This window comes from Leopardus geoffroyi, chromosome E3 (assembly GCF_018350155.1).
Source record: "Leopardus geoffroyi isolate Oge1 chromosome E3, O.geoffroyi_Oge1_pat1.0, whole genome shotgun sequence".
Lineage (NCBI taxonomy): Eukaryota > Metazoa > Chordata > Mammalia > Carnivora > Felidae > Leopardus > Leopardus geoffroyi.
Genome location: NC_059340.1, coordinates 10,106,390 through 10,126,610, shown reverse-complemented (window position 1 = coordinate 10,126,610; position 20,221 = coordinate 10,106,390). Strand labels below are relative to the sequence as shown.

The window sequence follows — 20,221 nt, the reverse complement described above, 5'->3', positions numbered from 1 at the left end:
GATTTTGGCTCAGGTCACGATCTCTCAGTTTGTGGGTTCGAGCCCCCCGTCGGGCTCTGTGCTGACAGCTCAGAGCCTGGAGCCTGCTTCAGATTCTGTGTCTCCTGTCTGGCTGCCTCTCCCTGGCTCGTGCTCTGTCTCTCTCAAAAATAAACATTAAAAAAAAATTTTAGGGGCGCCTGGGTGGCGCAGTCGGTTAAGCGTCCGACTTCAGCCAGGTCACGATCTCGCGGTCCGTGAGTTCGAGCCCCGCGTCGGGCTCTGGGCTGATGGCTCAGAGCCTGGAGCCTGTTTCCGATTCTGTGTCTCCCTCTCTCTCTGCCCCTCCCCCGTTCATGCTGTGTCTCTCTCTGTCCCCAAAAAAATAAACGTTGAAAAAAAAAAAATTAAAAAAAAAAAATAAATAAAAAAAATAAAAAAAAAATTTTAATATACATACAGACAGACAGACACAAAGTCCCAAAGTGACTGAGGACCCCCTGACAACTTGCTGAATAATCTAACATAGTTATTCAAACCTACCAACCTGGTTTCTGAGATTTTTATCAGTCTGCATGCTTGTTGCTGAGGACCAGCCTAGCCACTGGATAAAATGAACTGAAAAGTAACATCCTGAAAGGGGATTTAGAGAGACAAGCCCCTAACTTTTGGCAAGATGCTAGAACACTCAATGGAAATCCCCGGCGAGCAACACTTTTTTAAAGGTATTAGTCCTACAGGAAAAAAAAAAAAAAAAAAAGAAAGAATATTCTGGTCTCCCTTTAGATGTTAAGTCCACTTGGGTAGCATTTAACTTTATGTTTGTTTATTAATGGCCTGAACCAGTATCTTATTCTTTCAGTTAAAAGGATCAGGATGGAACGGAAAAGTGACCACTATAGATTTAGTTAGCGTGGCAAACTGACTCGCTCACATCTTTAAAAGAAAAACCACTAAAATTCTCAATTTTCGGGGCGCCTGGGTGGCGCAGTCGGTTGGGCGTCCGACTTCAGCCAGGTCACGATCTCGCCGTCCGTGAGTTCGAGCCCCGCGTCAGGCTCTGGGCTGATGGCTCAGAGCCTGGAGCCTGTTTCCGATTCTGTGTCTCCCTCTCTCTCTGCCCCTCCCCCATTCATGCTCTGTCTCTCTCTGTCCCAAAAATAAATAAACGTTGAAAAAAAAATTAAAAAAAAAAAAAATTCTCAATTTTCAACTCCGACAAATGAAGGCCCATAAACAAAACTAATAACCTTTTCGTTTCTGCTATTATTGCAAAGAGCCAGGTCATCTTTTTTAAGATTGTTACAAATTTAAGCACTCCAGGGGCGCCTGGGTGGCTCAGTCAGTTGAGCGTCGGACTTCGGCTCAGGTCATGATTTCACGGCTCGTGAGTTCGAGCCCCGCATCGGGCTCTGTGCTGACAGCTCGAAGCCTGGAGCCTGCTTCTGATTCTGTGTCTCCCTCTCTCTCTCTGACCCTAACCCACTTGCATTCTGTCTCTGTCTGTCTCAAAAATAAATATACATTAAGAAAATTTTTTTTTAACTTAAGCACTCCAGCTGCCTTCAGCCCTCTGGTCAGTCTTTTTAATGTCCCAGCAGTTCCCAGGGTCGGGGCTCCCAGAAACTCCAAGGGGCCGGGGATGAACCTGTTTCTGTCTTCATTGACACCGAAGCTAATTCTCACTGCTCAACCTCTCTGCTGTAAAGCAACCCTTATCTCAAAGTCCTAGAATAGTAGGGGTTCAAATAATAGAAATTTCTAATCAATCTCAACAGGTTCCTGTCTCTGAACCTACTCCCTCTTGTCCATGACCTTTGAGAGACAGGCACCCTTTTCTCCTTACTTCCTCTGCCCCTATTCATTTGCTGGGCTGCGATTTCTTAGAAAAGTAGTACCGTGCCAGAATTTGTTTCTCCTAAAAGGGAGAAATAGCTCCAGAATTTGACAGAAGAGCCAAACAGGAGAAATAAATGGCCCTTTGGCATATTTTCTGTGCTTTGTCTCTGATGGCACCATAGTTGAGACTTGGGGACACAGATCATTTATTCCTATCAGATCAGGTATTCTCCTCTTTATGGGCAAGATCCTCAACTGATATTGGCAGAATCCACAATGCACCTCCCACCAAAATTCAAATAGATCCCTGAAAACCTCTTCCCATAATTAATCAATGCCATAGAACTAAAGAGGAGCTTCGAGGCAGCAAGCCTATAAGAGACGATTACAAGGCTCAAGCTTCATGAATCCCTGCACAAGTCCCTGTAAGGCCCCAATTATACCCATGAGAAAACCCAAGGGCCAAGGATGAAGATTTGTCCAGGACCTCTGAGCAATAAATGACAGTTGTCCCTCAGCACCTGGTATTCCTAACTCCAGTGTGTTATTTCCAACATCCATTCCCACTGAGAGCGTATTTTTCACGGTAATTGATCTATTCGGTACATCTCTAGTATTCCAGTTGATAAGGACAGCCAGTAACTTTTTGCCTTCACTTGGAAGAATGGAAATAACAGCTGGACAGTAACACCCCAGGATTTCACAGAGAGTACTTCCTACCTTAAAAGCTGATGTGAAAAACAGAACATTTTCTGCGGGCTCTATTTGGCCAAAATACATAGATGGTTTGCTTCTCTGCCCCCTTCCTCAAACCTCTTCACAGGAAGACAGCATCCATCTGTTAAGACTTTTGTCCTTAAAGGGACATAAAGTCCTCAAAGAAAAACTACAGTCTGGTCGCGTTTAGGTTAGATACTTAGGGCATCTGATCTTGGAATACGGGCTTACAAATGGACGCAAATGAAACCCCTCATGACTGCTTACTGCTAACAGATAACCTTTTGACACCCACTGACAATTTACAAGACTCTTCTAACAGATGCAGATTTTTCATGGTTTATTTATAGTTCTTATTTATTTTTTTTAATGTTTTATTTTATTTTTGAGAAAGAGAGACAGAGGGCCAGCAGGGGAGGGGCAGAGAGACAGGGAGACACAGAATCTGAAGCCGGCTCCAGGCTCCGAGCTGTCAGCCCAGAGCCTGACGCGGGGGCTTGAGCTCACAAACTGTGAGATCATGACCTGAGCTGAAATCAGACACTTAACCGACTGAGGCACACAAGTGCCCATAGTGATGGTTCTTATTTATAGAATGAAAATGGTAAATACTGTCCTGGGTATGCTTTTCCCACTCCCTTGAAGTCATTAAGGCAGTACCTTTATCTCTGGCTACTTCAGCCCCATGTCAGTGAGTTATAGGCTGAGTTATATGCTCTTACTCAGGCTTGTACTTTACCCGTGGGTAAAACCTCAAACATTTATACTGATCCTTGATATGCCTTTGAGGTAGCTCATGACTTTGGAATATTGTGGAAACAATGAGATGTTCTTATCTCCAGTGGGAATAATATTAAAGATGGCTCCTATGTCCAAAATTGATTAAATGCCACACTTTGGCCAGCTGCTCTGACTCTTAACGTTCCTGGGCACTCCAGGCTCGACTTCTTGAGGACCAAAGTAATCCACCCTGATGATATTTCCATCATCAAAATGGAAACGCTGCTCTCAAGGAGTCCAATAGCCAAACCCCTGTTATAGTCTAAAGAGATGGTCTCTCAAATGATAATTTTGGAGACATCAACAAAAGATACCTAACAATTGGCCCCAGAGAGGGGAAAAACAGCTTTGGAAATGTATCATTGTAGGTTCCACAAGAAGAGAGAGAACTCTGGTCGGGACCAAATAATAATCGGCCCTACTAGAAATTCTAAAATTTCCAGTACTTACAACCGTACACGCATTAAACCACTGGTCTGGGGCGCCTGGGTGGCTTGGTTGGTTAAGCGTCCGACTTCGGCTCAGGTCATGATCTCACGATCCGGGGGTTCGAGTCCCGCGTCAGGCTCTGTGCTGACAGCTCAGAGCCTGGAGCCTGTTTCAGATTCTGTGTCTCCCTCTCTCTCTGCCCCTCTCCTGTTCATGCTCTGTCTCTCTCTGTCTCAAAAATAAATAAACATTAAAAAAAAAAATTAAAAAAAAAAACAAAAAAAACACCACTGGTCTACTGACAAAATGACAGCATTCGTCAATGAACATTTGTGGTGAAAAGTTCGTAAGGGCCACAGAAAGTGCCTCTCTCACTTGCCCCACGTGTCCAAAGTATAATCCAGGGAAACTTGTTCATATAAATGGATTTCATACAGCTTCCCCATCTCATGGACAAATATGTTTTAGTTATGGCTCATACGCTTTCTCACTGGACCAAAGTTTTGTTGTGTAGACAGGCCAATGCTTCCTCTGTTAGAAAAGATTATCACAGGATGCCTGGCTGGCTCAGTCGGTAGAGCATATGAGTCTTGATCTTGGGGCTGTAAGTCTGAGCCCCACATTGGGGAAAAGAGATTACTTAAAAATAAAATCTTTAGGGAGCGGAGTGGCGGTTTCCGTCGTCAGCTTCTCCCAGCAGGAGCTATATTGAAGACAATGTCTGGAAGCTTCTACTTTGTAATTGTTGGCCACCATGATAATCCAGTTTTTGAAATGGAGTTTTTGCCAGCTGGAAAAGCAGAATCCAAAGATGATCATCATCACCTGAACCAGTTCATAGCTCGTGCTGCTCTCGACCTCGTGGACGAGAACATGTGGCTGTCGAACAACATGTACTTGAAAACCGTGGACAAGTTCAATGAGTGGTTTGTTTCAGCGTTTGTCACTGCAGGTCATATGAGATTCATTATGCTTCATGACATAAGGCAAGAAGATGGAATAAAGAACTTCTTTACCGATGTCTACGATTTATACATAAAGTTCGCAATGAATCCATTTTGTGAACCCAATTCTCCTATTCGATCGAGCGCATTTGACAGAAAAGTTCAGTTTCTTGGGAAGAAACACCTTTTAAGTTGAATGCAGAACAATTTGGAAATAAACAACGTCACTACAATGGGGTATTCTCAGGAATGTGTACATTGTAAGTAACTTGAGTAAATAGCCTGGAAAAGTTTTACCTGTGGTCTAAATTTATCTAAACCTAATGAAAATCCTTATATATTTCAAGACAGTGCATTCAGTTTCTTAACGATTGTCAATAGATCGATATTTGCTTGTGAACAGTGTTATTTATAAACTCTTTATAACCTTGAGAATGTCTTTATTCTAAAAATTAAGAATAAGCTTTTGACTTGACTCATTCAGATAGCTCGATCTTCATGTCGCGAACCAGAACCAAATGTCATTGTCAGGATTTGGTAGACAGATTTAAAGCTAAGTTTCTGCAGTAGGGAATGAAGCTGATGGCACGCACACGGGCCTCGATACGTGTAGAGATGTTGTTACGAAACCACACAGGCGGCATACGTAGCGCTGCCCAGGAAGCGGAGCAGTTTTCACGGTGCCAGATGCCACACGCCTGCCTCGGTCAAAGACCGGGGATAGTGATTGTGCTATAAATCTAGAATCCTGGGTCCAGGTCTGTAAATGGGAGGCCGGGACCAAAGTAACAGGTTATGTTCTCATACTGCCTTTCCCTCAGACAGTAAACTAAAGATTAAGTGAACCGGTGGATAGTTTGATTAGTAAAAAATTGTATCTGTCAAATTGTTAACAAAGAAACGTTTATATTGCGTTAACGTTGGCATTCTTTGCTTTTTGGGCTGTACGCCAAGGGGGAGGGGAGAGCTCTGCTGTGATAAGTGGGATCTTACTGTAAACTGGTAAATGTCCACTTAAATACAAGTACTGTGACCACATCTGTTCCGTGCAGATGGCGAGCACTGGCAGAATTGTGTTCCATCCCGAGTAGCTTGGGCAAGTCCTTCTGTTTGGTCTCATACCCTTGTGTGAAGCTGGTGCCGTAATTGCTTGCCCCATCTGTCTCTCTGGTTTCTTCAATAAAGGTGTTTGTCCGAGAAAAAAAAAAAAAAAAAATCTTTAAAAAAGAAAAAGATTATCACGACCTGGGGAGCCCCTCTCAAACTTCACAGTGATCAGGGAATCTATTTTGCCGGTTGGGTGCTTCAACAAATACTAATGGACTATTAAGACTCAAAGGGAAAAATTTGTAGAAACCCTCCAAACACCTTGACCTAAAGCATTGCTGTTGGTCCTCTGAAACTCAGATCCGCCCCCTTAGCAACTCTACTCTCCCCCTATGAGGTAGTCGCAGGACATCCAAAACACTTGGCCTCTGCCTCCTTTGACCCACAGCTGATAAAAGGAGATATATTTCAATAGTGTAAAGGCCCAATGGCTTCTATTAAAAATGATCATGCTGGGGCACCTGGGTGGCTCAGTTGGTTAAGCGTCAGACTCTTGATTTCCGCTCAGGTCACGATCTCGTGGTTCGTGAGATCGAGCCCCGCCTCGGGGTCTGTGCTGACAGCTCAGAGCCTGGAGCCTGCTTCTGATTCTGTGTTTCCCTCTCCCTCTGCCTCTCCCCTGCTCACACTCTGCTTCTCTTTCAAAAATCAATAAAACATTAAAAAAAAAAAAAAGTTCTCATCACAAGAAGAAAAAATTTTAAGAGGAAAAAATAAACTTTTAAAAATAAATAAATAAGTAAAAATAAAAACCAACTATTAAGTGACATTGGATTCTTATACACATCCATGGTCTCTGAACTTACAACTTTACAGACTATTATTTGATAACATTTGTTTTCAAACCAGTCCATTTGAGATAACTATTTATTTCTCTCTTTTTTTTAAGTTTTTATTTATTTTTGAGAGAGGGAGGGGAAGAGAGAGAGGAAGAGAGACAGAATCCCAAGCAGGCTCTGCACCATCAGGGTAGAGCCCAATGGGGGCTCAAACCCAAGAACCCTGAGCTCATGACCTGAGCTGCAACCAAGAGTCGGATACTTAACCGACTGAGCCGCCCAGGTGCCCCTTCCTCTCTTTTTGAAAAGATTTTATTTTTAAGTAATCTCTACACCCAGCATGGGGCTTGAACTGACAACCCTGAGATCAAGAGTCTCGCGCTCCACTGACCAAGCCAGCCAGGCGCCCAAGATAACAATATATGTTTTTTTAAGTCTTTGAAGTGTTGCTGCTTTGCATCGGATCTTCCCAATGCACTCGATTCCTTCTTCTCGTGTGCTCTGGCAGTGTTTACCATTCTGCTTTCACGGTTGCTTTAGGCAGGGACTTCCAGGAGGCATAGGTGAGTCCAGGTCTGCCTTCATAGCCAGAAACTTTTCTTCCCTAAGTTGGAATAAGTGCCAATAAACATTTTCAGCTGGCTAGCTTCAGACCTAAGGTCCTGATTTAGAACCAACATACAGGTTGGAATTGTCACGTTGCTTTTGATTCTGTACTTGTTGCCTATCGATCTTTCATTTTTAAAACATGTACCCCCCAAAAAAAGTTAAAAAAAAAAAGGGGGCGCCTGGGTGGCGCAGTCGGTTAAGCGTCCGACTTCAGCCAGGTCACGATCTCGCGGTCCGTGAGTTCGAGCCCTGCATCAGGCTCTGGGCTGATGGCTCAGAGCCTGGAGCCTGCTTCCGATTCTGTGTCTCCCTCTCTCTCTGCCCCTCCCCCGTTCATGCTCTGTCTCTCTCTGTCCCCAAAATAAATAAACGTTGAAAAAAAAAATTAAAAAAAAAATGTACCCAATAAGATTATACTGGCTCCATACTTCAAGATGACCTCCAACTCTGATAACCTTGAGAAGATACAGACTTGAGATGGGAAATGCCTGAGAGCTCTCCCTCCTAGCCCTCCTTGCTATGCCAACCTGGCCTTAAGTGGTTTCCAACTGCTATGCACTTTCCTTCCAAAGTGGGGCGTGACAACCAGAAAAGGTCCTCCCAGGGACTCAGGGACAAAACCACTATAGGCAAAATACCTAATTCTTGATCAGCGATGCTTTCAAGGAAAGATCTTGATCAAAAGAAGGAAATGTGAAAATTAATGAAGCAGAACTGGGGAGCTAGAAGGGGAGGCTGGCACTCCATGTCAATTACAGGAAGAATGGTCAATTACAGCCTCCAGCAGAAGAATCTCAACAGGACAGAATAATCAATTACACACCCCAACAGGGAAAATTGTACATAGCATCTTCTGTAAGAAATTCACCACCCCGCAACTCAACCAGTGAGAAAACCAGCATTATTCTGAACTCTTGCAATGCCTTCCAACTTCCTCCTCCTTCTCCATAAAATAATGTTCCTCCCCTTTGTTGGACTTGCTTATGGTTTTGCTGCAGCTTGCTTGTCCTGGGTTGCAATTCTCTGCTATTCCCCAATAAACCCATGTTTTGCTGGTAAGATAACTGGCGGCTTTACTTTTAAGGTTAATAGGAGGGAAGGCATTGTAAGTAACACCTCGGACTCCCCACTTCTGCCAGGATCAAACCTTTCACTACGATTTCATGAAAGTGGGCCCAGAGGGAGGAAGCACGAGGCTGCGCAGGAGGAGGGGAATCGATGAGGAGGAGGGACTTCTGGGAGGGGAGAGCAGCTCTGCTACCAGGATCCAGGAGCTAAGGGAGGAGCAGTGGGGCTGGGAAGTGAATTTGAGTTCGGCGCTGGTTTGGGGCATCTTCTCGGGTGTCTTTGGTGGGGAGTGGCGGATTTCTGGCTTCTGAGCGCAGATCTCCAGGGCCTGGATCAAGCCCGGATTGTGTGCCAGCAGAGCCTCAGAGGCCAGAGGGACCTAGGAGCAGGTGTGCGGCTCCCGGAGCAGCCGCCCACTCCGGAAAACAGCCCCGGCCACGCCCACTGGGCCCTTCCAGGCCCCATGGATCCCGGCCAGCTGGCAGGGACCCCCTTCCCGACGACGCCTGTGCGAACGGCACCGAAAATGTGGGGAGGTCGGGGAGTGTCGAGCAGATTGTGATTTGCACCGCAACCCCTGCCAGCCCCGGAGAATTAGCTTGGGAACTGGGCGATGAAGAGCGAGGGGCGGGGTCGCAGGCCCCGGCCCCGCCCTCTCTTGGCACCCTCCCCCCAACCCCCACCCCGCGCGGTGCGCCACTCCCCGCCGGGTCCTTCCTCCCAGGGCGCTTGGTGAAGGTGGGAAGAGGGGCCACGTCACAGTCTCCAGGCCCGGGGACCCGCGGCTCCGCCCCTCCCACCCCCGCCGGAGCGCTGGGCACGGATCTAAGACTCACCGGCCCCAGCCCAGGGCCAGCCCAGTCGCCGCCGCCCGCCCACAAAGCCACAGGCAGGTGCAGGCGCTGCTTAGGGGCGAGCGGGCTGAGCGGAGCCGTTAGCGCGCGCCGTCCGTCCGTGCGTCCAAGCCGTCCGCGCGTCCGTCGAGGCATCCCTCCGTCTGCGCGCGGCAGCTCCCACCCAGGCCCGGCGGCCACGGCCCGTCGTCTTCCCGCACCCTGAGCCGCCCGGCAGAGCCGGCCTTGGCGCGGCAGCCATGTCCATGGGCCTGGAGATCACGGGCACCTCGCTGGCCGTGATGGGCTGGCTGAGCACCATCGTGTGCTGCGCGCTGCCCATGTGGCGCGTGACGGCCTTCATCGGCAGCAGCATCATCACGGCGCAGATCACCTGGGAGGGCCTGTGGATGAACTGCGTGGTGCAGAGCACCGGCCAGATGCAGTGCAAGGTATACGACTCGCTGCTGGCGCTGCCGCAGGACCTGCAGGCGGCCCGCGCCCTCATCGTCGTCGCCATCCTGCTGGCCGCCTTCGGGCTCCTCGTGGCGCTGGTGGGCGCCCAGTGCACCAACTGCGTGCAGGACGACACGGCCAAGGCCAAGATCACCATCGTGGCGGGAGTGCTCTTCCTGCTGGCCGCCTTGCTCACGCTGGTGCCGGTGTCCTGGTCGGCCAACACCATCATCCGGGACTTCTACAACCCCCTGGTGCCGGAGGCGCAGAAGCGTGAGATGGGCGCGGGCCTGTACGTGGGCTGGGCGGCCGCGGCGCTGCAGCTGCTGGGGGGCGCGCTGCTCTGCTGCTCCTGCCCGCCGCGCGAGAAGAAGTACGCGCCCACCAAGATCGTCTACTCCGCGCCCCGCTCCGCCGGCCCGGGCACTAGCACAGCCTACGACCGCAAGGACTACGTCTGAGGGGCGGCCGCGGGGAGACCCCACCACCCCACGGGCGAGAGCGCCCACCGGTGCCGCGTGCGGCCTCTCCTCGGAGACCAGCCCCCCCTCCCCCCAGGTGCCAGGAGCTCTCACACGGGACCGGGAGGGACCAACCCCGCGGCCCCTTCCTGGGCAGCACACCCCGCTCCCCGGCCCCACGGCGCGCGGGGGACCAGCCCACACGGACAGTGAAACCTCAGCCCCTCCGGAGAGCGGGGCCCGGTGGCCGCCGCTACTTGCCCGCCCCGTCGGGCCTGGGTCCCAAAGCCCGCGTTGGGCAGGGACCGGCAGTCTTGGAAAGGGCCAGTTGATATTTTTCAATAAAAGCCTTTCGTTTTTGCAGTTACGGGCGCCTACTTTACTGAGCGAGCGCCGACAGGCCTCCACCTCCCTACCGAACACCCGCCCCTCAAGGGTTGGCCTTGGCTGGGTTCTGCTCTCCCGCTATGAAGCTTAGAGAAGGCAGAGGTTGGGGAACCAAGAAAGTGTGGTTCGAAACCGAACTGGGTGCGCCCTAGGTGGCCATTTGGCCTACTCACTGGGGATTCAGACATTGAAGGGCCAACCTAGAGAGGCATGAGCACTTGCAGCCTGCTGCATGGACAGAGGTATGGGGGGGGGGGGCGGGGCGGGGAGAAGCGTGGCCCCGGGCCCTCCTCCCTAGTCTTTGCCTTCTGGGTTTGTGCTTGGAGAATCGTCCTCCCCTGTGCGGCTGCACATCTAATCTTCCCTCTCCGTGTGAAAGAGTACATTCAGTGCTATGATTTCATATTTGGAAGGGGGGAACAAAAAGCCCTATTGTTTTGGTAAAACGGCGTCAAAAGTAAAGCTGGGCGGCAGTTTCTCACCTGGAGGGGCGAGGAGGAAGGGGCCTCATTTTCTTCCTAGGGACCCCCCAAGGGTCAGGATGCATGACCCTCTGGCGAGGCTGTAGGGCTTGAGTTTAAACAGGCTTGGAAAGCCTTGTGTCCGGGAGAAGGCGCAGGAGGTTCAGGTAGTAGGAAAGGGCGCCTGTGCCGGGACCAGGAAAGAGAGATCCCCCAGGGCTGGCCGCATAGCAAAGTGTGAGGGGAATGTGGTGAGGCCCAGCCATGGAGCCTCAGATGCAGAATTACAGACTCAGGACCTTAACTCTGGCGTTTGGGACTCATGGAAGGACACACCTGGTCAGATTTATGCTCCAAAATACCATCTCCAGGAGCCCCTGGGGCAGTGGGATTCCAGGAAGGAGACGAAGGTGGGGACACCATCGAAGAGGCTCCACAGCCATCCTCTTGGAGATGGTGTGGCCAGAAAGAAGGCAGGGACAGTGGGGTCAGGAGCAGGGCCTGACAGGGGCTGGAAGGAAGCAAGATGAGGGCTTGAGAAGCATCTCGATAGGTAGGGTGAGGGAGATGGAAACATTAGGATAACCCCAATCTTCTGCCCTAGGTCATTGCTGGGATGGCGGGTGCCATTTACCAAAATGGGAAACCGGGTTTCTGGGGAAAGATGATGGTTTCGATTTTGAATGCACAGAGTTTGGCAAGCCTGTTGGGCCTCCAGGCAGAGACGTCCAGGAAGCGGCAGGGCATATATAAAGAACTGAGACTCGGGAGTGGCCAACGCCGGCTGTTGTTAGCATACAGATGGCACCTGAAACCAGGGTGACTGAGGTTGCAAAAGTGGTCAGGCAAGATGAGGCCCGAGGAGTAGCCGTGGGGTTCAAGGCAGCACGGTGGTTCCTGGTGGCCTCGGCAGGAGGCGGGCGGGCAGACGCAGCAGGCGGAAAAGCCAGTGGGAGTTGAGAAGTAAAATCAGAACATCTGGACCATGGGCCCAAGACCTTTGCTTATAAAGGGAGTCTAGGCCAAGTTAGCAAGTTGACAGGGAGCAAGGATCAAGGGACAGGATATGGGATGGAAGAGAATGATTTCCCAGTTATTGTATCTCAGACTTCTCCACCTGCAGCAAAGCTTCAGCAGAAGGTCCTAGTGGCCACTGGATTTTTCAGCAGGCTACTCCCCCCCCAGATCCCCCCAAATTATCCAGTTAGGGAATACCGACATGTAGCCACCCTTTATGACCCAAGGAAGAGGAAGGAGGTCACAATGAATAGTAGGGACACCCTGGCTTTAGGTCATTCTCTATAAGATTCCAGGAAAGTTCAAGGGGTTGGGGTTGGGGGTGCTTTGGGGAAACCACTCTTCTAGCCTGAGGGGGAGTAAAGGTGAGAGAGGAATGAAGGGGAGAGGCTGGAGGGAGAGCTGGACCGGAAGTGATCTCAGGAAAGGGGGAGGGCAGAGTAGGGGGGCCTCCGTGAGGGGAGGGGGCCCGAAGAGAAGGAGGGAGCTCAGTGAAGGGGAGGGGATCAACGGGGAAGGGTCAGGAGGGAGGAAACTTAGCAACAGGAGGTGAGAGGGAGAGAACTAAGAGGAGAAATTTCTCTGGGCCTGGCTGGGATGGAATTGGGGGAGTAAGGGGGCAGACGGGCCAAGGGGGTTGCATTTGCCCTTGAACCTCCACAGTCTCTGGCCATGGATGCCAGGTTGGGCCAAGTCAGAACCGAGGGGCACCTGAGTGGCTCCTTTGTCCCAGAGGGCCCTGCAGGTAGGAACAAGGTTATTCATTTACCACCAGCTTCCAGAAGGCAGCCTGAGCACAGCGCCTCCCGGGCCACCCTAGGGCAGAGCTGCAGCCCAGGGCTGGAGCCAGCCTGCCCTGCAGCCCACCCCCAGTGCCCCTGAGCCAGAAGGATGTGACAGAGAAGGGAGACAGCCCCTTGGGCGGGAGGCCCTCAGCTCCTCCCCTGGCTCCCTGGCCTCTTCCCAAGCCTGGGCTCCCCGGGGCCCCCTGGGGGCAGTGAGGTCTCCTATCCCATCCAACGCTCCTTCCTGACTGCGAGCGTGTGCCCTCGCGCACGCGCGCGCGCGCACACACACACACACACACACCCTTGCCAAGCTCCAGGGCCTGTCTTAACTCTACCTGCTCTTATGCTTTTAGAGTTTAGGGTCTATACACGGGCATGCAGACCACAGGCTGAGGGGAGTCTCACGGGAAGGATCCGGGAAAACTTCAGCAGGCTGGAGGAGAGACAGGCATTTGATGTGAAGAACACCCTGGACTGAGAGACAGTAGTTTCTAGATCTTTTCTCCGTGTGCCTCTGAGCACTTCCCTTCCCCTTCTGGGTCTCAGTTTCTCCACCATTTCAACCAGGGGGTTGAACCAGGTGGTCCATGAGGGCCCCTCTAACTTGTATTTTCCATCCCTGTTTTTATCCTTTTTTTAATGTTTTTATTTATTTTTGAGAGAGAGAGAGAGAGAGAGAGAGTGCAAGCAGGGGAGGGGCAGAGAAAGAGGGAACACAGAATCTAAAGCAGGCTCCAGGCTTCTGAGCTGTCAGCACAGAGACCAACACGGGGCTTGAACTCGTGAACCGCGAGATCATGACCTGAGCGAAGTTGGATGCTTAACTGAGGCACCCAGGTGCCCCTTTCCCCGTTTTTATCTTTATCACCCCTTGCAGAAGAAAATTAGAACCAAATCGACAGGGTAAGCCGGGAAGTTCACTCCTCTGAGCCTCGGCTTCCTCATCCGCAAAATGGGTATGATAATGGCACCAGGCGATGTCGAGGATTAGCTGAGTCATCTTCTGGGTGCCCGTTCAGCCTATTCTCACCCCATCACAGCACTATGTTGTTTTGTTTCTTTCTCTTTCTCTTTTTTTTTTTTTTTTTTTTAATTTTTTTTTTTCAACGTTTATTTATTCTGGGGACAGAGAGAGACAGAGCATGAACGGGGGAGGGGCAGAGAGAGAGGGAGACACAGAATCGGAAACAGGCTCCAGGCTCTGAGCCATCAGCCCAGAGCCCGACGCGGGGCTCGAACTCACGGACCGCGAGATCGTGACCTGGCTGAAGTCGGACGCTTAACCGACTGCGCCACCCAGGCGCCCCTCTTTCTCTTTTTTTTTTTAAATCTTTATTTATGTTTGAGAGAGCGAACACAAGTGGGGGAGGGGCAGAGACAGGGAGACACAGGATCCCAAGCAGGCTCTGTGCTGACAGCAGAGAGTTCAATGTGGGGCTTGAACTCACGAACCACGAGTTCATGACCTGAGCCAAAGTCGTACGCTTTTTTTTATATATATAAATTTTTTTTAATGTTTTATTTATTTTTAAGACAGAGAGAGACAGAACATGAGTGGGCATGGGGCAGAGAGAGAGGGAGACACAGAATCTGAAGCAGGCTCCAGGCTCTGAGCTGTCAGCACAGAGCCCGACTCGGGTCTCGAACTCATGAACTGGGAGATCATGACCTGCGACAACCGGCTGAGCCACCTGGGTGTCCCGCCTTTTTTTTTTTTTTAAACATATATTCATTTTGAGAGACAGAGTGTGAGCAGAGGGGTGGCAGAGAGAGACAGGAAGACACAGAATCGAAAGCAGGCTCCAGGCTCTGAGCTGTCAGCACAGAGTCCAATGCGGGGCTCGAACCCAAGAACTCTGAGATCGTGACCTGAGCTGAAGTCAGACACTTAACCCACTGAGCCACCAAGTCGCCCCATGTTGGTTTTTCGCATCAGACTTCCCACCACAAGGTCATCCCCCAAGCTCAGGGGCACTGTCCCCAGCTTCTGTCCATCTGCAGCACCCAGCGCAGGCCAGCGCCCATTTGTGGAAGGAAGGCATGACTGCACGCTTTTCCGCCTAGCACAACGCTTGGCACACAAAAGGACCTCAATCAACGTGAACTGGTACCAATGTTTTGGCTTATTCAGCCAGGCAGGAGCCTGGGAACATGAGGGCAACGGCTGGGCCATGAGAAAGTCCTCGGTTTCTTCAAAATCCACAGCCCCGGACACCCCCTGCCAGGCTCTGTCCCATTCCACCTCCCACCGTTGTGCCTCAGGCTGCCCAGGGCTTGCCACACCTGTTCCAGCTCTTCCTCCTGCCCGGACCAAAAGCCAAGTGCTTTATCAAACAAACACAGCATTTATTGTGGCTCCCTCAAGGTCTGTGGCAGGCCTGGAAGAACAGACAGTACCTTCCTTCTCCCTCCCCTACCAGGGCTCCATTCAAGGTCATCTGTGCCAAGACAAGTATGTTCTGCAAAGCAGGTTAAGGGAGCAAGAGTGCGGGCTCTTGTGCTCGCTGACGGACCTTGGGCATGTCGCTCGCCACCTCTCACTCATCTGTAAAAGAGGTGATACCGTCCCTGATCTACTTGACCCCCAAAGAACCCCGCAGGGTAGGCATTACAAAATGAGGCCACCAAGGCTCACCAGCTGATGGCCCTCCTGCCAATGACCAGCCCCTGGCCTGTCAACCTCGTCACTATTTCTAGATGTGTCCACCTGTCTTCTTCCCCACTTGCTGCCATGACTCCAACCAGGCCACCACCATCTTTCAGTAACAGCCCCAAGAGGGTCACCTGCCTCCAGGCTCCCTCCCCAACCCGGCTATGCCCCTGTCCAAGCCACTCCCCTCAGAATAGCCAGGTGACAGTTCAATCTGACCATATCATCACTTACTTAAAATCCTTCCAAGGGGCGCCTGGGTGGCGCAGTCGGTTAAGCGTCCGACTTCAGCCAGGTCACGATTTCGCGGTCCGTGAGTTCGAGCCCCGCGTCAGGTTCTGGGCGGATGGCTCAGGGCCTGGAGCCTGTTTCTGATTCTGTGTCTCCCTCTCTCTCTGCCCCTCCCCCGTTCATGCTCTGTCTCTCTCTGTCCCAAAAATAAATAAACGTTGAAAAAAAAAATTTTTTTTTTTTAAAATCCTTCCAGTCCCCTACTCCCTATGGCTCTCAGGATCCCACCCAGACCCATGCGCCATGATTGCCTCCATATTGGCTCACGTCCTCCCCACCCCAACCACCAAGGCCCATCCCCTCTGGATTTCCTTCATTTCTTCATAAACCCTGCCCTCTCCAGGCCCCAAGCCTCTCACCACAAGTTGTTCTCTGTTCTGTCCAGCTTCCCCACTCTCACCTCACCCCTGCTGGCAAGTTTACAGGTCATTTCACGTCTTAGCTGAAGGAAGCTTCCCTGACAGCCAGCCTGTTCCCACAGAGTCCTGTCCATCCAGGAGGACACCATGGCATTTGTCACTCTGTACCCAAATCACTTCCCCCTTTTAAACAATCCCACGGCATCTATTGTCATCTGGTAAGAACATAAGCCTAATCAAAACAACACGAACAAATGTTTCAGAACTATACTCCCAGCAAAGGACACCTAAAAAAAAACCAAAATGCATTGTCTTCTCAACCATTTCTCACCTCATTGACCATTTCTAGTTGAAGACACTTTGGAGCAGAGTAATACGGTCTCCTTTTAGCATGATTCAACTTATCATGGCTTAATCGACTGAGCCACCCAGGTGCCCCAGATTTTCTTTATTTTCTTTATTTATTATTTTTTTTTTCAACGTTTATTTATTTTTGGGACAGAGAGAGACAGAGCATGAACGGGGGAGGGGCAGAGAGAGAGGGAGACACAGAATCGGAAACAGGCTCCAGGCTCTGAGCCATCAGCCCAGAGCCCGATGCGGGGCTCGAACTCACGGACTGTGAGATCGTGGGGCTCGAACTCACAGACTGTGAGATCGTGACCTGGCTGAAGTCGGACGCTTAACCGACTGCGCCACCCAGGCGCCCCAGATTTTCTTTATTTTCTTTATTTATTTTAAGTAATTCCTACATGCAACGTGGGGCTCGAACTCATGACTCCCCGAGATCAAGAGTTGCAGGCTCTTCCGACTGAGCCGTCCAGGCTCCTGATTTCAATAAGGGTGCCAAGAGAACTTACCGGAGACAGAATAGTCTCTTCCACAAATGGTGCTGGGAAAACTGGATATTCACATGCAGAAGATGAAGCTAAACCTTTACACAGACGAGAATTAACTCAAAATAGATCAAAGACCTACACATACGAGCTGAGCCTATAAAACTCTAAGAAAACAGACCGCAAAAGCTCCACAGCATTGGACTTGTCACCAGTATCTTGGTTATAACACCAAAGGCACAGGCAACAAAAGGGAAAAAATAGACAAATTGGACCTGATGAAAATTTAAGGGGCACCTAGGTGACTTAGTCAGTTGAGTGTCCGACACTTGGGTTCGGCTTAAGTCATGATCTCACGATTTGTGAGTTAAAGCTCCGCATCAGGCTCTGCATTGATGGGCTCTGCTCTCTCTCCCTCTCTCTCTGCCCCTCCCTGCGTGCACATGCTCTCTCTCTCTCTCTCAAAACTGAATAAACAAACATTAAAAAAAAAGAAAATTTAAAACTTTGTGCATCAAAGGACACTTATGGACAGAGTGAAAAGGCAACCCACAGAATGGGAGAAAATACTTGCAAATCATATATCTGGTAGGGAATTAATATCAAAAATATACAGAGAACTTCTAAAATTTAACACCAATTCAAAAACAGGCAAAGGATTTGGCTAGATGTCTCTCCAAAGCAAAGAAGATATATGAATGGCCGATAAGCACATATGAAAAGATGCTCAACATCACTAATCATTAGGGAAATGCAAATCAAAGCCACAATTAGATACCACCTCACCCCCATTCAGATGGCTACTATGGAGAAAGAAAGAAAGAAAGAAAGAAAGAAAGAAAGAAAGAAAGAAAAGAAAGAGAGAAAGGAGGGAAGGAGGGAAGGAGGGAAGGAGGGAAGGAAGGAAGGAAGAAGGAAGGAAGGAAGGAGGAAAGGAGGGAAGGAAGGAGGGAAGGAAGGAAGGAAGGAGGGAAGGAAGGAGGGAAGGAAGGAAGGAAGGAAGGAAGGAAGGAAGGAGGGAGGGAAGGAGGGAAGGAAGGAAGGAAGGAAGGAAGGAAGGAAGGAAGGAGGGAAGGAAGGAAGGAAGGAAGGAAGGAGGGAGGGAAGGAGGAAAGGAAGGAAGGAAGGAAGGAAGGAAGGAAGGAAGGAAGGAGGGAGGGAAGGAAGGAAAAAACAACGTTGTTGAAGATGTGAAGAAGTTGGAGGCCTTGTGCACTGTTGGTGGGAACGTCAACTGGTAGAGCTGCTGTGGAAAACAATATAGCGGCTCCTGAAAAAAATTAAAAATAGGGGCGCCTGGGTGGCGCAGTCGGTGAAGCGTCCGACTTCAGCCAGGTCACGATCTCGCGGTCCGTGAGTTCGAGCCCCGCGTCGGGCTCTGGGCTGATGGCTCAGAGCCTGGAGCCTGTTTCCGATTCTGTGTCTCCCTCTCTCTCTGCCCCTCCCCCGTTCATGCTCTGTCTCTCTCTGTCCCAAAAATAAAAAAAAAAAAAAGTTGAAAAAAAAAAATTAAAAATAGAACTGCCATGTGATCAAACAATTCCACTTCTGGGTATATACCTAAAAGGATTGAAAGCAGGGTCTCAAAGTCATATTTGCATACTCCTGTTCCTATCACTAGTCACAAGAGCCAAGGCATGGCAGCAAAGCGAATGCCCATCTATGGGTAGCAAGATGTGGCCTTCTCCATACAATGCAATGGTATTTAGCCTTAAAAAGGAGAGAAATTCTGACACCTGCTACAACATGGATGGATCTTGAGGACATTCTGCTAAGTGAAATAACCCAGTCACAAAAAGACAAACGCTGTGTCATTCTACTTATATGAGGCATGTAGAACAAATTCATAAAAACAGATAGCAGAGTGGTGATTACCAAAAGCTAGGACAAGGGGAGCAGGGGGAGATAGGAGTTATTGTCTAAGGAGTATAGAGTTTCAGATTTATAACATGAAATAGTTCTGGCTATATATTTCACAACAGGGTAAATACATTTACCACTATGGAACTGTACCCTTAAAAATGGGTTAAGACGGTAACGTTTATATTATGTATTTTTTACCACAGGTTTAAGATTTTGTATAGAGAGGAAAAATAAATTTCAACCCGAAGAAACAAAAAAATATTTGTATCATATACAACAGAAAAATGGTTAATATACCTAATATAAAAAGAGTTCCTGCAAATCAATAAAAGAGAGTACGATAAGCCAAAAGAATCATTGGCAAAGGGAAAAAGCAATTACAGAAAGAACTCTTACGCTAATAAATGTATGAAACGATGCATAACTTCCCTATTAAACAATATTTCTCTAAATTCTCTAAATTAAACAAGGTTTTTTCCCTGCCTTTTCAGATGGGCAAACTTTTTTTTTTTTTTAAGTTTGTTTATTTTGAGAGAGTGTGTGGGAGGGGTAGAAGAGACAGAGAGAGAGAATCCCAAGCAGGCTCTGCACCATCAGTGTGGAGCAGGGCTCGAACTCACAAACCATGAGATCATGACCTGAGCTGAAATCACGAGTCAGCCACCTGGCCAACTGAGCCACCCAGGTGCCCTGAGATTGGCAAACTTTAAATTTTTTTTTTTTTTAACATTTATTTATTTTTGAGACAGAGAGAGACAGAGCATGAACGGGGGAGGGTCAGAGAGAGAGGGAGACACAGAATCGGAAGCAGGCTCCAGGCTCCGAGCCATCAGCCCAGAGCCCGATGCGGGGCTTGAACTCACGGACGTGAGATCGTGACCTGAGCCGAAGTCGGACGCTTAACCGACGGAGCCACCCAGGCGCCCCTAACTTTAAAAACCAATTGTAGGGGCGCCTGGATGGCTCCGTTGGTTAAGTGTCCGACTTTGGCTCAGGTCATGATCTCGCAGTTTGTGAGTTCGAGCCCCGCATCGGGCTCTGTGCTGACAGCTCAGAGCCTGGAGCCTGCTTCGGATTCTGTCTCCCTCTCTCTCTGCCCCTCCCCAGTTCATGCTCTGTCTCTCTCTGTCTCAAAAATAAATAAAACATTAAAAAAAAATTTAAAAAAATAAAAATTAAAAAAAATAAAAAATAAAAACCAATTGTATCGGGGGGGCCTGGAAGGCAGCAGACAGCACGCTGGATTTGGAAGAGATTCTACTGGCGGGATTATATACAGAGAGGCATGAATGGAGCTAGGGGACTCAGTAAAAGACATTGAGGTATGAAGAAACTAAGAACGGTGGGGAGCCATTCCACCCCCAAGCCTGAAGAAGCAAAGGGAACTGTAGCAAACCAGTAACCTGGGAAAACCAAATAGCTCCGCATCTCTCTCTCTCACCCTCAGAAGACAAGAATAACCCAGTCTGGAAAAGTCAGACTCCAAGCGGTACAGAGAAGACCAGACAGGAAATGGAGACAATAATCAGCACTTTGAGGATATTCCACCTGAGAGAAAATAACAGCTA

The 20,221-nt window shown here is 49.5% G+C and overlaps 2 protein-coding genes across 2 annotated transcripts; both read left to right on the top strand.

The window, feature by feature from the left end:
- Positions 1-4,408: 4,408 nt before the first annotated feature.
- Positions 4,409-5,171, top strand: LOC123588810 (trafficking protein particle complex subunit 2-like). The gene has a single exon (XM_045460079.1). The coding sequence runs from the start codon at positions 4,462-4,464 to the stop codon at positions 4,882-4,884; it is 423 nt and encodes a 140-aa protein (XP_045316035.1). The 5' UTR covers positions 4,409-4,461; the 3' UTR covers positions 4,885-5,171.
- A 3,803-nt stretch (positions 5,172-8,974) lies between these two features.
- On the top strand, positions 8,975-10,368 carry CLDN3 (claudin 3). The gene has a single exon (XM_045460078.1). It carries the CDS (start codon positions 9,345-9,347, stop codon positions 9,999-10,001), a length of 657 nt encoding a protein of 218 aa, XP_045316034.1. The 5' UTR covers positions 8,975-9,344; the 3' UTR covers positions 10,002-10,368.
- Positions 10,369-20,221: the final 9,853 nt, after the last annotated feature.